General features: G+C 45.3%; 1 protein-coding gene across 2 annotated transcripts; it reads right to left on the reverse strand.

Annotated features, from left to right (window-relative positions):
* Position 1: 1 nt before the first annotated feature.
* On the reverse strand, positions 2 to 14852 carry Mlec (malectin). 2 transcript variants are annotated; one of them, XM_005336799.4, is made up of 5 exons: positions 14442 to 14843; positions 7750 to 7928; positions 6746 to 6922; positions 6589 to 6646; positions 2 to 5455 (listed from the first exon to the last, which is right to left on the reverse strand). In XM_005336799.4, exons 1-5 carry the CDS (start codon positions 14665 to 14667, stop codon positions 5226 to 5228), a joined length of 870 nt encoding a protein of 289 aa, XP_005336856.2. In that variant the 5' UTR covers positions 14668 to 14843; the 3' UTR covers positions 2 to 5225. The 2 variants fall into 2 exon arrangements, with proteins under 2 accessions (XP_005336856.2, XP_077895118.1); XM_078038992.1 differs by lacking the exons at positions 6589 to 6646; positions 6746 to 6922 and having other exon boundaries at positions 14442 to 14852.
* Between the last annotated feature and the right edge of the window lie 569 nt (positions 14853 to 15421).

Consider the following 15421-nt stretch of genomic DNA (forward strand, 5'->3'; position numbering starts at 1 on the left):
GTGTCACTGCAAATTGTTTATTAAAACACAAAGCAATGGACAGTGAAAAAACATCCTGATTTTTTACTTTTTGGTGGGAGTGGGGTGGGGCACGGAAGGGGCAGGGACAGATGGAGACAGCCCAGAAGGAAAGACAGCTCTATCTACCCCTACTGCTTCCCTGGCCAGCCAGGTTCAAAGCCCCTCAAGTACATCTCACTGTGCTGCTGCTGTTAAGTACATACTGTGGCTACAGGCAAAGAGTTGGTTTGGCATCTGCAGGGAGAGGATGGAAAATCAGAGTAGAAGCTATAAGGGCTACTAAGAATTGACACATTTTCTCCAATACTTGGTACCAAAGAGCGCAGCCAGGCCTAATTTGGAGGGTCAGGCAAGACAGCTTAGGCCAACTATGGTTGAAGAGGCTGTCATGAGCTCAGAATGGGTACCTGATGGTAGCCTAGGAGAAACTGATGGAAGGGAAAGGTAATGTTCTTTAAATCCAAGGAGGGAGCTAACCCAGGGTCAAATTTCTTTTCATTCCCTGGATCATGACACACCAAACAGAGTTGTCAAGAAAGTCTCTTTACTGGTTTTGCCATATTGTCTCTCCCTGCCAAGTCTCCCCTCCCACCTGGCAACTCGGCTCTCCTTTCCCGACAGTTGTCCTTTGAAAGGACGGAAAGCGCACTTCAGTTTGTTGTTGTTTTTCCTCATACTGAAATAAAGCACTGAAGCTCAAAATAGAGGTGAGAATGGAGTTCTTCTTTTCCCAGTGCTATGTGCTCCCATCTCACAAGACTGCCTGGATGTGAGTGGTGCCAAGGCCCTCTCTGCCAACTCGAACAGGCACTACTGTTTCCCTGGCTGCCAGCATAATCCTGGCTCCTTGTTTTTATACTCCTGGGAGGCACTCGTCCCAAGAGATCCATCCTGCTCTTTTCCTGCCAACCCAGCCAGTCCCCAACTCATCTGCTCTTATCAAGATGATTTGGCCACCCAAAGCAAGTGAGACAAAGGCAGCTTGAGAAGGATAAACCAGATCAACAGCAAACCACACATGTGCAAAAGAAACCCACCCTCACTAGGCAGCTGACCCACTGGTGCCAAGCTTACAACGTGAGGAAATCTAACCCTCTTGCTTCAGAAGAGGTCCAAATACAGAAAGAGCCTAGCTCAGACTGAAAAAGAAAATTGCTCTGATCTCTCTGAAGCATGAACATTAAGGCTTCTTTGCAATTTTCTTAGAGCTCTTTGATCCCTAATTATATCTTTCCCTACAAGAGAGGAAGATTTCTTCTGAGATTCTGAACAGATCCTGAGTGTTTCTGGTTCTGCTTCAGTACACTCTCACTTAGCCTTACCCCAGTCTCCTTCCTCAGAGGCCACAGCAGAAGGCGGCCCAAAGCATACTTCCCCTGGCCCAGTCTTTTTTTTTAAAAAAAACAGGACCATTTATAAGTTTCTCACTTGGGAAAGCTCACCTACTCTCCTAGATCCTTTTGGAGAGGCAGGAAGGAAAATGTTACATGTTGTCGCTTGATGCCATTAAGGCTCCTCAAGGCAAGAAGACACTTGAAAAGTAGGCCAGCAAAGGGGAGGGGAGGGATGGGGAAGCAGTCCCATGGCAGGGACTGTAAGACCCCTGCCCTGACCTGAATCTAGAGGGAATGCCCACCCTGGCTCAGAGCAGGAGAGGAAAAGGCACTGTGCTGACCAGGGTAGGTTCATCCTCAATCCCCAGGGAGGGTAGAGAACCTGCTGATTCTTTCCTTGGGCTTCCCGAGGTGAACCAATTTCTAGGGAAAGGGATCTAAGTGCTAGGACAAGGAAGATACTGCTGCTGTTTTCTGAAATTCTCAACTTAGATTCTAGAAGTCAGGGCCAGGTCTCCCTAGGAGAGGCTAGGGGCAAAACAAAAAGGAAGAGAAATTCCTTAAAACAGAAGCTTCTCCAGAAAAGACAAAAGTCAAACCACACTTCTAAATCTGGATCCAACAGTTCCCAGGCACAGAAAGGGGGAGGTAAGCCTAATGCAAATTTTACCCCACCTCATCAAAGCCCACATGACCTCTGGCATGACTGTGTCCCCTCAGAGAGAACTCGATCACACCTTTCAACAACAAGGTGGCCCTGCAGGTCACAGCTGGTCTTCCTGGGAGTCTGATACCATGGAAGCTTAAAAGTTATCTTTTAAATCATCAGAACTCAGGGTATCCACTGAGCAGCTTCTCCTCAGGAAGGAAGATTTTTCAGAAAAAAACAATGGATTTGATTTACAGGACATGGACCCCACAGTTTCTTAACTTTTCACTCAGCATGAGTAAGATCCAAAATAGTCCAATTAGAGACTGTGGATCACTGACCCAAATCAGACCAGACTACAGATTCAGCCTGTTTCCAGCAGTCATCTTTGCATGGTCTTCTGCAAATTGCACTAGAGCCATGCTTCTGGCAAAAGGAGTTTCACCCTGGCTACCTGCTCTTTAGCCAGTAGGGCTCTATGGACCCTAAAACCCTGGGACGGCATGTGATGGAATAGAAGAGCCTGGCCTCTCCTCCCCAACCAGCCCCAGGCAGACTCCCTACAGTACAGCCCAGCCTCAGTCCTACACTAGTTCAAAATACAGATGGAGAACAAACAGTGCAAAAAGCAAAAGATGAACAGAGTAATTTTTGACATGTACAATACAAAAATAAAAATAAAGCATGCCCCATTCCATCCCTTTAACCTAAACTTCATGTACCTTTATCCCTTGGAGGAGTCAAAAAAAAAAAAGAGAAAAAAAAAAAAGCTTTCAAGTTCAGCAACATGAGCCAGCTGTTGCTAGCACTAGGGCAGCTATCTTTTAGCTGGGTGGGCTTGGTTTCAGGGGAATCTATCCCAGCCCCTGCCATAATTCTCCCCATTTCCTCACTTCCCCTTTAGTTTTGTCAGCCATAGAAAGATGTTCCTTCCTTTTGGATACAACCAGAGAGGAAAGCACCCATTCTGAGCCTGGGGGAAGGAGTAGGCTTCTGGAAACAGGCAGAGCAAAGCTGCTTGGCTTACAGTACCATTAGGAAATGGCCCCAGGAGTCAGGGTTTCCTTCTGAGACAATGAGTCACTAAAGAGATGGGCTGAGGTGAGGAGGCAGGACCCCTCCTTCCTCAGAGACCCAAGCAAACTAACAAACAAGGCAAAATAGAGGCAACAAGTCCTCCTTCATCTTGTCTAATCAATTGGCAGTGGCTCACACCTTTGGGAGTTGTGAAAGAACAGAAACCAACACCACTGTCAGAAGCCCAATTAGTAAGGACATCCACTGTCCAGGAAGTTGGTCCCCAAGACCAAGGCTACAGTACCTCAACCTTTAGAAGGGGGCTTCAGGAGCACTCCAGGACCTCTTTGCTCCTCTGATTGCAACCTCAGGCCCCAGCCATCCAGCTGCCTGACTCAGTACCCTAAGACTGAGGCCCAAGTCACAATGAAAATAAAGGGCTATAATTCTCAAATGACTAAACGCTGGCCTGGAGTAATCATTAAGAGCCAAAGTCAGGACGTGAGCCCAAGAACCACTTACTTTTGTCACATAAGGAACAGTTCAAATATACGAAACTCTTAAAAAACATCTAGTAAGGCAAACTGAAAATCAAACATATTCTAAAAAGATGGGCCTGGCCTGAGATTCTGTACTGCTCCAGCTCAAGCTGAAGCTAATACTGCTGCCTCCCACCCACAAAATCTCTTTTAGTTTAGCTGGGTCCTCCCTCATTGTTGCCCTAACAGAGAAATGAATGACAGTGATCAGAAAGGAGGAGAAAAGGGAAATTTCATTTTCTGCAGACATTTTTCTAGGGAATTCCAGATAGACACTTAGATGTTAAGGTTAACCTCAGAGCTGCCAGGACTAAGCTGACTGAGATTCTTTTAGCCCCATCACACCAAGAACCTGACTACAATTTGGATAGGGAAATGAAAAGATGGAGGGGCATAATATTAAGATCCATGAGAAAAATCACTGGGCCAATATGGTCAATCCATTTAGTTCCTTGAGGCAGCTCTGGGCAGAGGACATGGGGATAAATGAACATAAAATTCTAGACACTCTAAACAGTGGTCAATCACTTAGTAGGGCTCAAGTCTCTGAGGTTGCTCTTAAGTTATGCTAACATAAGCCTTTTCTAATCCAAAGACCAGAAGAGACTTTTAAGGTCAAGTGGTCAGTTGCTGCAGGCTGGAAAGCATCCCTGTCCCCTGGCAGCAAGACCCTACAAAGGGGCCAGTAAAGAACTGCTGGGTCAGGTCCTCCTGGCTGCTGGCTCAGAGATCCAGGGAGGGAGGTACCAACAAGGTGAGGTGGTAGAAGATAAGACATTCAAGCACAGAGAATCCAAATCCCCATGTCTCCTTCCCTTCTTGGCAATAATTTAGTGAGGATGGTTGAAAGGGAGAAGAGATTCCAAATGAGCCAGATTATGAAAAAAAAATTGAAAAATCAAGTCCCCAACAGGCACTGAAATCAAAATGATTTGCTGTGGTGACAAGTCAGAGGCAATTTGAGGACCTGATATGCACTAATTGTCTTGGATACCAGACAGTCCTCTTACTGGCACATGTCAGGGAGATAAGCAATGACAAACTCAAATATTTGAGAAGGAACCATCATTGGATTAATCCATAAAGGCTTCCAAGTAAGGAAGCGTTTACTTTTCTTTCTTTTTCAATTCCCCCATTTTTTTGCCTTTACCATCTGATTTATATACCTTCACACACACATTCTTTCAATCCCAGGACATATGAAAACTTATCTGGACATGACTTCAGAACATACCCAACTCCCAGTGCTGGTCTTCTTAGGTAATTAGATGACATTTCCCTATTTGTTAATTTCTAACCTAAAAAAAGAAACCATAACTACTCTGAGTTCAGAGTCCTTTTCACTCATACAAATAAGGATCCTGGACAGGAAGGACCCATTTGCCCCAAGTACCCCAGAGAAGAAAATGACAGCTGGGGCCAGCCACAAAGAGAGGACTAGGACTGAAGCAGGCCTGGGACCAAGTAGTGGATGAGGGCTGCTCTCCACTCACTCTGTCTCTTTTTATCACCTTTACTTTTTGTGTGTGTGGGCTTTGTTTGTTTGTTGGATTTGTTTCATTTTGTTTTTTTGTTTTTTTATATCATTATGAAAAATACAGAAACCAAAATCAACATGTTTGGTTTCCCACTCCCCTCCACCCTGCTCAGGATGGTCATTTGTTCTCACAACCGGCAGAGGCAGAAGAGGGTTGGAATGAAGACTCCAAAGGCCACCAGGATGGGAAACATGAGGCTGCTGTTGTCTGAGGCATAGGGGTTGGGTGTGCGAGGGCCAGACTGCACCCGGTTCTTATTGGTCTGTCTTTTGAGATTAGACCCTTCATCATATTCTTCTTCTTCTTCTTCCTCTTCTTTCTTCTCCAATCCTGGATGAGGCTGTAGCTTTGGTACATCTAACACAAGAAAGAAAATGCCTATTAAGTGAGACCCATAGCATGAAGTAAGACCCTAAGAACAGCAAATGAGCCCCAATAAAGAAACTCCTGTGACCTATCTAGGGTCCACAGGAAGGAGAAGTAGCACAGATGATCTCCAGCCTAAAGAACAACAGAGTGCCATTAACACTAGTCTTCAGATTTAACTAAAAAGTTGGAAAAGCCCTGCTCACAGAGAAGCTCACTATCTCCCTTCCTGTCCCACATCTTCAGAGCCCCAAGAAGTTTAGACTGGTCAGAGACAATGATCTCACACCCAAAATTTAACCTTTCAAATCCCTTCTCCTTTGCACAAGTCCACATTTCCTGTAGATTCACACAAAGACTAAAGAAAAAAGCTGATCTATAGCGTTCTGGGTTCTTGCTCACACTTCCCCTCTGTCCTACCTCTTTCTCAGGGACTCAAGCACAAAGCTGTCTGGTGTAAGATATCATCTTCCTAGATGCCATCACATCAGAATTTGGGAGGGGACACCAAGACAAGATGATAAGATGTGTACTCAAGACAACTTGGGTAAAGGCACAGAGATAGGATAGGGAAGAAAAATCACTAAGATACAAGTTTTCTCTGCAAACATCAGCTGGGAAGCTGGCAGCCAGGATAATTGAAACCCTAAGCAAGAGTCTGAATCCCAAGGTCAAAGAGATATGAATAAATGGACTTTGGTCCCAGTGTACTCCAGCAACACTGGAGTTCTTCAGAACATACCAAAATCCTAACAAAGTCTTCCTTTTGCCTTTTTCTCCTAAGAAATATCAACAAGAATTGAAATGAGGACAAGTTTAAGGCAATACCAAATTGGGGTCAGGCACCCCAATGGGAACCATTATTAATCCCAATTTATAGGAAATGTAAAAGAATTTGTCTAAGGCCAAACAGCTGATTAAATAGTAAAAGAAAGAACACAGATCTTATTTCAAAGCTTGTGGCTAGTACTATGAAATACTTCATTCTCATCCTTGTGACTCTGAATTCCCCACAATCTGGCGTAAGTGTTTACAAAATAATGATCAGCTAAATTATCTCCTGAGGGTTTCCTGAACCATATCTTTCAGCCTGAGTCAGAAAGCAAATCAAAAGCACAACTTACCATCCACTGTTCCAGCCATGATGTAGAGTGCACAGACTTTGGGATTGTCATAATACCCCTAAAATGAGGAAGAATGGTCAATCCACACAGCAGCCAATGTTATCCTCACCCACTCTTCTGAGCCGTTCCTCAACCATGAGACAGAATGGGGCATTACCTTGACAAACTCAATGTAGAGTTTCCCTGTGAAGGTGGACACTTCCCCCTGTACACTCAGCTTCCCCTTTCTGATGCTCATAGGGATGATTTCATCGTGAGCTGTGCTGTGTCCAACACGATCAAAGATATCCAAATCCTTCACTACGACATGGCCATTTAATCGTACATCAAATACCTTCAAGGATTAGAAAAAGAGACTATGTCAAAACCATCAGCTTTGTACCTCTTCAAGGATTCAGACATTATGCACCTGCCTGGGCTTCAAGTTCAAAAGAAAAAATGATGGGTCTGGATATACTCTGGGTCCTTTACCCGAACCAAACCAAAACTATGTTCCTTCATTGCCATGGCAGTAGCATATTTGCCTCAAGAAACAAAGAATAAGGGCTGGGGATGTGGCTCAAGCGGTAGTGCGCTCGCCTAGCATGCGTGCGGCCCGGGTTCGATCCTCAGCACCACATACAAACAAAGATGTTGTGTCCAATGAAAACTAAAAAATAAATTAAAAATTAAAAAAAAAAAAAGAAAAGAAACAAAGAATAAAAACAAAAATCTCAACATGCAAAGGAAATTCACAGGAAAAGACAGAGGAAAAGGAAAAGGCTAAAAACAAGAAGGCACTGAAAGTCAAGGGAAGAGAAGTAACCAGGAGGACCTTAACAGGATCAGTCAGTTGCCAAGAACTAGGATTCTAGCAATGCTCTTTGGCACAACATCTTTGTTTTGCATGTGGTGCTGAGGATCGAACCCGGGCCACACGCATGCCAGGCAAGCACACTACCGCTTGAGCCACATCCCCAGTCCTAGCAATGCTCTCTGTCACCAACCCCCAAGGCAAGTGTAGTCACACAGGCAAAGGGACATAGCTTTCTCAGATGCAGAAAGAATCCGGCTTTTCCTCAAAGCTCATCTGTTCCTCCCTTCTGGGAGGCTCTACACTCTGTGGCCTCAGAGCAAAGGAATGTCCAAGAGTATCAATGTCTCACTAAGTCAAGACCTTACCTTCTGCTGGGACTGTGCAAAGTAGACCTCTGCAAATTTCAACACCAGCACATAGTCCCCCTCCTCCTTGATGGGCACTTCATAGCCAAAGGTCTCTTCATTGTACCGCTCTGTTTGATACAGGATCTGGTCCTCTGGGTTGGAACGCAGAATTGGCAGTTTCATGCCATAATCTGAAGCTGGGAACAAGACAGAAAGCACATCAGAGGCAAGATATAAAAGAGCAGAGACCCCAGAACTGTCAGAGGCATTTCTGGGGTAATGCTAATAACCCTTTCAGTACGAGGAGCCACCTACTCTGCACCTGGCTCCAAACAGAGCTCACACAAAAGCAAGAATAAGATAGCCATTGCCAAGGAAGAGCACATGAAAGAAACTCAATACTCATTCCAATAGCTCCTCTAACCTTCACAGGAGAAGGTTTCCCCTGGCTATCTGGAGATATCTTTGTTGGTATGTGGTGCTGAGGATCGAACCCGGGCTGCACACATGCCAGACGAGCACGCTACCGCTTGAGCCACATCCCCAGCCCTTCAAATGTTTTTTCTTAATCAGAAAAATTAATCATCTGGCTGGGTGCAGTGGAGTACACCTGTAATCCCAGTGGCTCTGGAGGCTGAGGCAGGAAGCTTGTGAGTTCAAAGCCAGCTTCAGCAACTTAGTGAGGCCCTAAGCAACTCAGTGAGACTCTGTCTCTAAAGGGCTGGGGATGTGACTCAGTGGTTAAGCATCCCTGAGTTCCATCTCTGGTTCAAAAAAAAAGAAAAGAAAAGAAAACTAAGCATCTAAAACAAACTGGATGGGCTGGGGTTGTGGCTCAGCGGTAGATCACTCACCTAGCATATGCGAAGCCCTGGGTTCAACCCGCAGCACCACATAAAAATAAATAAATAAAGATAGTGTCCAACTAAAAAATAAATGTTAAAAAAAAAGAATTTAAAAAATAAGTAAATAAATAAAATTGTGGACTATCTGGTTACGAAAGTCATTTTTTATCATCTTTACTATGAATAATATCCCAGCTTTACTTGTTTTTTCCCAAATTTTCATTCAAAAAGTTTTAATGCTGGCCAAAAAAAAAAAAAAAGACAGACTCACAAAAAGAAGGGTAGAACTCTCTAATTTCCAATAGGTTCAAGCACCTTGCTACCCACAGACTCATAAAACTCCAACTCTTAAACATTTCCTAAATTAAACCAACAGAAGAAAGCAGTTCTACCAAAGCTCTAGCACCTACCACAGCACCTGACATAGTAGCCACTCAGACCAATATAGGTCTGTTTCCTCACCTATAAACTCAGTGTTGTTTGCTGAATGAACAAATGGCAACAAAGGAAGTACCTACAAAGCAGAGAAGTCATGCCCTGCTCACCAGGAGTCTAGAGCATCTGCAGGGAAGTCAATCTGCCAAGGTCCTACTGATACCTCTGGCTTAAGATGCCCAAGTCCTGGGGAGACACCATTTCCATTTCACAAAAAGAACAAGGAACAAGGTAGAGTAAAAGTACAAAGTTTACCTTGGGGTCAGTATCAGAAAAGTCAAAAACCTCTATTGTCCCCAGGTCTCTCCCAACCTCGGTAGAAGATAAGTTGTGTATTCGTGTTTTTCCCCCACTCAACAAACTAAACTAGGGTCTTTCCACAAAATATCACCTTCCAGCCCCCAAAGATAATACTTCTGCTTCCTCCTTCAGAGAGCAGCCTGATTCCTTTATCCTACAGATACTTTCCAGTGTCCCATAGTTTACTTTCCCAACTACAGACAGATAGTAGGGTAGGGTAATTTTTCCTCCAGCATGGAATTAAGACTTCAAGACTGGGGCTGGGGTTGTGGCTCAGCGATACAGTGTTCGCCTAGCACGGGAGAGGCCCTGGGTTCGATCCTCCACACGACATAAAAATAAATAAAGAAAGAAAAAAAAACAAACCCAGAATCATCTTTTAAAAAAAAAGACTTCAAGACTGCCTTCCAATCTCTCATGGTGACCCTGAAGTCATCTGCCAACTAGATCCTTTGGGAGATGCCAAGTGTCATCCCTAGAGCTGAATTACTAAAATTCCAAGGAAGAAGACCTGGCAAAAGGTAAAAGATTAACCAAAAGACCTAGTGGATGAGGTCCAGCTCTTAAAAAAATAAACATAACTGTAACAATTCCTGTAAATAACATTAGCCATGAAATCAAATGAACTGATGAGACAATGAAACTCATTGCATTTTTGTCTTCAGACATTTTTCTTCCTATTTCTCCTCAAGAAATCAAAGAAAGGGCTGGCTGGGTGGCACACGCCTGTTATCTCAGTGACTTGGGAGGCTGAGACAGGAGGATTACAAGTTCGAGGCCAACCTGGGAAAAATAAAAGTCACTCAGTGGTACAGTGCCCCTGGGTTCAATCCCCAGTACTACAATAAACAACAACAAAAAAAACATTTTTTCAGCCTCAAAGTACATTACCCTAGAACACAAACCTATAAAGACTGAAAGACTGCTATTTCTCTTCCAACTAAGAATGTACTCTTCCATGAGGACTGTGATCCTTACAAATTTGGAACATTAACTAGATTTGACTTATTCATGCACAGAAAAATTTGTGCATGTATGGGGAATCTTTTTTTTTTTCCTTTGCCAAACGGAAAAAGTGAGAAACCAACAGTAATGTAATCTGTGGCGGTCTCAGTCTCACAGTTAAGAAAATAGCTATGTGAAAAAAAATTATTTAATTACCTTGGAATTACCTTTAAGTGTTTTCCCTTTAAAGCCCAAGTGACTGTCCTAAGAGATTTGCCACATGCAAAGTTGCATTTGCCTAAGTCCCAAGAGATGCAGCAGCAAAAAGGAAATGTCTTCCCTCCTTAGCCTTCATGTCTTCATAGTTAAATAGATTTCTCTAAAATACAATGGAGTGTACAGTCAGAACACTGCTAAAGTTGACAGAATACAGCTTAAGACAGTTAACCAAAAAGGAAGGAGGCCAAAGGGCCTACATTATGTCTGCTGCTTCTTAGTTCTACAAAATAGAGCAGCCAGGCTCCTTGGAAAATTCAGCTCAGGTTTTAGAGTAAGGCAGGCCTGGATTTGAACCCTGGCTCTGCTACCTAAGAGAAGCTGAACAAGTTGTTTTTTCTAGGTCTGTTTCCTCACCTATAAAACAGAGTTGTGGTAAGAATAAAAACACCTGTACCATTAAATAAAGTAAAAAATACCTGTAAAGAGTTTAATACAGTGCCTCACACAGAGAAAAGCATAGACAGACAAGAAGGTACACGAGCTAGGAAAGGATATGCACCCAATATGCCCTAAATAAATGTCTCTGCTCTATAGAGAATTTAGAAAATGGACTAAAAGGAAAAAAGAAGCAATCAAACCAGTTGGAAAACTGCAGCTGGGAAGCACAGGAGTTAAAAGCCAGAATGAGCAGGAACCTGTTCTACATGAGACCACCACCATGAAGCACTTCTTGGTGCTGCAAAATCTCTCAGCACCTCAACACTAGGACTCCTGACCACTAGATTCTTTTGAATCACTTTCTTTGTCAAGTAAGACTAGTTCCTCAAGAATTTGTCTCAATGGGCAGAGGCAAGGAACTCAGTGATTCAGGGACCTAATTCTCTACCTGCAAACTTCCAGCACTCAGAGGGCCTGCAGATGAAGCATGCCTGTTAGGTAACAGTACAGGGAGACAATTCTAAACACATTCTACAGAAGAGAATTCTAAGCAAATCAAAGACAGGGGTCTGTCTCTCTCACCCTAACTTTCAAGCTCTTATCTTCCCAAGGCCAAATCCTTCCCCAGTCCAGGAAAGGGTCTTCCTTAGGAAAACAGAATTGGTAATTTGATAAGCTTAGATCCTCAGCCAGCATCCCCCACCCTCCAGCCATGTTCTGCCCTATTTTTAATTCCATGTAAAAGGTCATCAAGCAGGAAAAAAAAAAATAGTGACAGTTTACCCTACTCTGAACAGGAGAGTTTGTAGAGTCATGTCAGAGATTTCTAAGGTATGAGAAGTATTATTAAGAGGGAAAACAAGGCTCAGAGAGGTAAAGTAAGTTCCTCAAGGTCATACAAGTTTAGTAAGTATCTTTCTATGAAGCGGAAATAGCCTTCCTCTATAACCAAGCCAAGTTCTGGGCCCTTAGGCCAAATAATCAGGTCTTTCCCTAGTCAGAGTCAAAAGGGATCCAGAATAACCAAGAAGAACCCGTATCAAGTAGCATACCAAAACCCCAAGGTAAGCACCGCTGAACTACTTTCTATACTTCTATCTGTTGAAGCACACAGATTGAAATGCCTTTCCCAGGCTATGAGCACTAGTTATCCTCAAGGCAGAAATGAAATTCAATAAACATTATAAAGTGCCTTTGAATGCATAAGGCACCAGGTGCCCTGGGCCACTCAGTTACAAGAATGCTGAACTACAAAGAAATTACAGAGAAACAGCAAATTCAAAAGCAGGCCAAACCCTTATCTGGACAAACTTGGCAACAAGTACCTGAATTCATTTTACACAAAATGAACTTTCGTCAGCATGGTGGAAACAATATCACAAGCAAGTGGGAAAAGAAATAGGGCCTACGGCTCCTACAGCAATTAGTGTAAATAGCTGCACAAGGCAAGGGTCTCCAAATACCTGGCACACCCTTATCCAAACAGGGCCAAAGAAGGAAAGGCAGAGTGAACAGCTGCACTTCCCCTTGTGGGGCTGACTCCTAAGTAAAGAAGAAATTAGAAAGCTGATTCCTGAGTGGAAGCAGTCCCAAACCTAATGCCAGAAAAATGCTACTCTCAGGGATCTGGTAAGACCAAAGTTGCAACAAGGTAGTCCAACTCTAACCCTTTTCCCCATCCATTCCTTAAAACTGTTCAATTCATAACCAGACTGGAAGACAGGGAACCTCCATTTGAAAAAAAAAAAAAAAAATGTCCAGAGGTTCACATGGGAAACAGGACTCCAATATGCATGAGCTTTGGTAGGTCTCATGTAATTTCACCTGCTACAATAAACTCCAAAGGAACTGCAACCATGAGCCAATAACCCAAGGACAGCAAGCCTGGCTCACTGCTGACCAGACCGAAACAAAGACAAAAAAAAAACCTGCACCAGCAAACTAAAGCCAGATTTCTGAATAAGATCAGTACCTGGGGATTAAACCTGTGTGGTGTTGGTCAGCTTTACCCACTGCCCAAGGGACCTATTAGAACAATGTAACCAATGTAGAGCCTGGTATCTGCTAAGTGAGAGAAACCACTTACTCACTGTCCTCACTACAGTTATCTCAAGAGGCAAAGTCCACAAACTGTTTGTAGTTTCCTCAGACCTCCTTCCTCCCAGTCCAGACCACAGGGAAAGAGGAAGGGTCCAGGATAGATAGCAATGACCTCCTGCTATGAAGTCTGGCTTGGCTGCTGCAGGACTGAAGCTCTGACTCAGCTCAACCCAGGATACTGGGATCTACATGCCAGGGCTAAACAAATTCCAAGACAAACACAGAACTTCAGAAAGAAGCCCTGTGTCCCAAGATCCTCAGATGTATGAAAGCAATAAACTCCTAATATAATAAACTTCCAGGAAACTGCAATTAACTTGTAGAAACTAAATGCAATCCTTTAGTAAAGGCAAGAGCCAGATATGGACATCGTGGAAAAGGAAAAGTCTGTCTCCTAGGTTGGCTAGAGTGGCATATTGCCAGTTGGGCAGCCTATTAATCCAGCAGATAGTATAAATCTCCTTCCAACACATGAAGCAAGGAACTTCCTTCTTAAGTCTGTTTTCCAATTCTACTTACAGAAGAAATAAAGAAATCTAGAGCAGATTTCCCCCAAAGAGTGGTTTGCAAATGAAGTATCTCACAGCAACTGATACAGAAACCTAGATCTCAGCAGCGGGGAATCAATCTATTTGATCTGGAGTGAGGAACAGGAATCTGCATTTTTAACTATCTCTCCTAGCAATTCTTACACTCTCTGAGAACTGTGCAGCTCTGTAAAAGCCACTGTTGCTCAACCAGTTTAGACACACTTTTCCCAAAAGCAGGAGTCAAACCTCTTAGAATCACCCCAGGTAGGTGGTACCACACTATAGATATTCAGATCTTACCCAGGATGACACAATTGACACATTGCCCCCAGACTCACGTGCAAGATGGTTTCAATATAACTACTTCTACCTTTGAAGTACACATATTTGCTCCAAGGGAGGGCGGGGGAGAAGGCTACAATCAAACTTTCCTGGCCCATCCCCTTCAAAGATTCCTTGCTATTCTGGCTAAGAATCAAGCCCGGCTCCTTTAGAAGGGGAGGAAAAGCAGCAGATATCTGGGTCGCAAGAATCTACCAAGAACTGTCTCGATAAGACAGCAGGAGTACTGATGAGTTATAACTCGCCTGGCCTCGAAGGGCAAGAGGCATCTCTGGTCTTTACTTTCCCAGTTTGGGTGGGGGTGAGGGGCTGAGAAAATCCAGGATGCGAGGTCCAAATATAACTTCTCGCCAACTCTCTGCCTCCATAGCTCTTGGTAGCTTCAGCCAGTGCTAGGCCCTGGGTGTATGACCAGGTCCTTGAGGAAACTGCAAAGAAACTTCACTCCAGAGACGTGGCCCCTAGTCGAGGAACGGGATCAGGGCCCGCAGCCGTCCACCAGCTGCGCCCAGCACCGCAGGCCTGGAATCCCGCAGCGCGGGCGAAGGGCTCTCACCTCGGCCCACCCGGCCTTCCAAAGGGTCCTTGCGGAAGTGGATCCCGTGTACGTCCACATGAGCCTCTCCGCCCGCGTTGACCGCCCAAATGACGCTCTCAGGCAGCCCGGCCCCAACCACGCCGGCCACGCCGAGACTCGGCTCCCGGAGCGACGGCAGGAGCATCAGTAGCAGCAGTCGCAGAAGCGCCCCAGCGGCTCCTTCAACCACCCGGGGCCCCAGCATGGCCGCCACCACTGCGGGGGCAGCCCCCGCCGACCTTCGTCTTTGGCTGGCCGCCAGGCCGCCCCCGACTCAGTAAAACAGTGCCACTGGCCGCTCTGCCTCAGCCGCCGGGGACATGTCGCTCTCAGGCCTCTTTCTCAGCCACGGGTGCCGCCTCCCACCTCAGGAACAACCTACCCCGCCGCCCGGCCTCCCAGCCAAGACCCTGTAGCCAATCAGCGCCGATTCCTTATTAATTACCCACCACCCCGCCGGGAGCCGCCCGCCCATTGGCTATCAGACCCGAGAAAAGGCGTGGCCACTCCCAGGCTCCGGTCCAACCATCGGGCAAGAGATGGAGCGCGCGCAGAGGGAGGGAGTTCGGTTGAAGCAGCGGTCCGATGCGGAAGTGGCGGGTGCAGCGCCCAGGCGGCCCCGGAATCCCACAGCTGAATGGGAAAGGTGGCCTGGGGGGTGGGGGGGAAGGTTTAATATAGGGCGCACTGACACGTCGCCAGCACTTCCGGTGCTACAAATCTTGGGACCGAATAAGCTCTGGAGGGGGCGTTGCTGTCTTTCCCGCCCCTTTTTTTCTCAGGGAGAGGCATGAGCATAAGCTCAAGTAGGAGAAGCCGTGGACACTCTCCTGACCTAAGAGACTCAGCCTTTTCTCCGTGTGAGACAAAGGACCCAGCCTTTGCCAAAGAGGCCACAGGAACACGACTGGAGCACACGAGTCCCACGAGGATAGGGTCCCGCCCCCACCCCTTAGCGG

The sequence above is a fragment of the Ictidomys tridecemlineatus genome, chromosome 2 (assembly GCF_052094955.1).
Source record: "Ictidomys tridecemlineatus isolate mIctTri1 chromosome 2, mIctTri1.hap1, whole genome shotgun sequence".
In the NCBI taxonomy this organism is placed as follows: Eukaryota; Metazoa; Chordata; class Mammalia; order Rodentia; family Sciuridae; genus Ictidomys; species Ictidomys tridecemlineatus.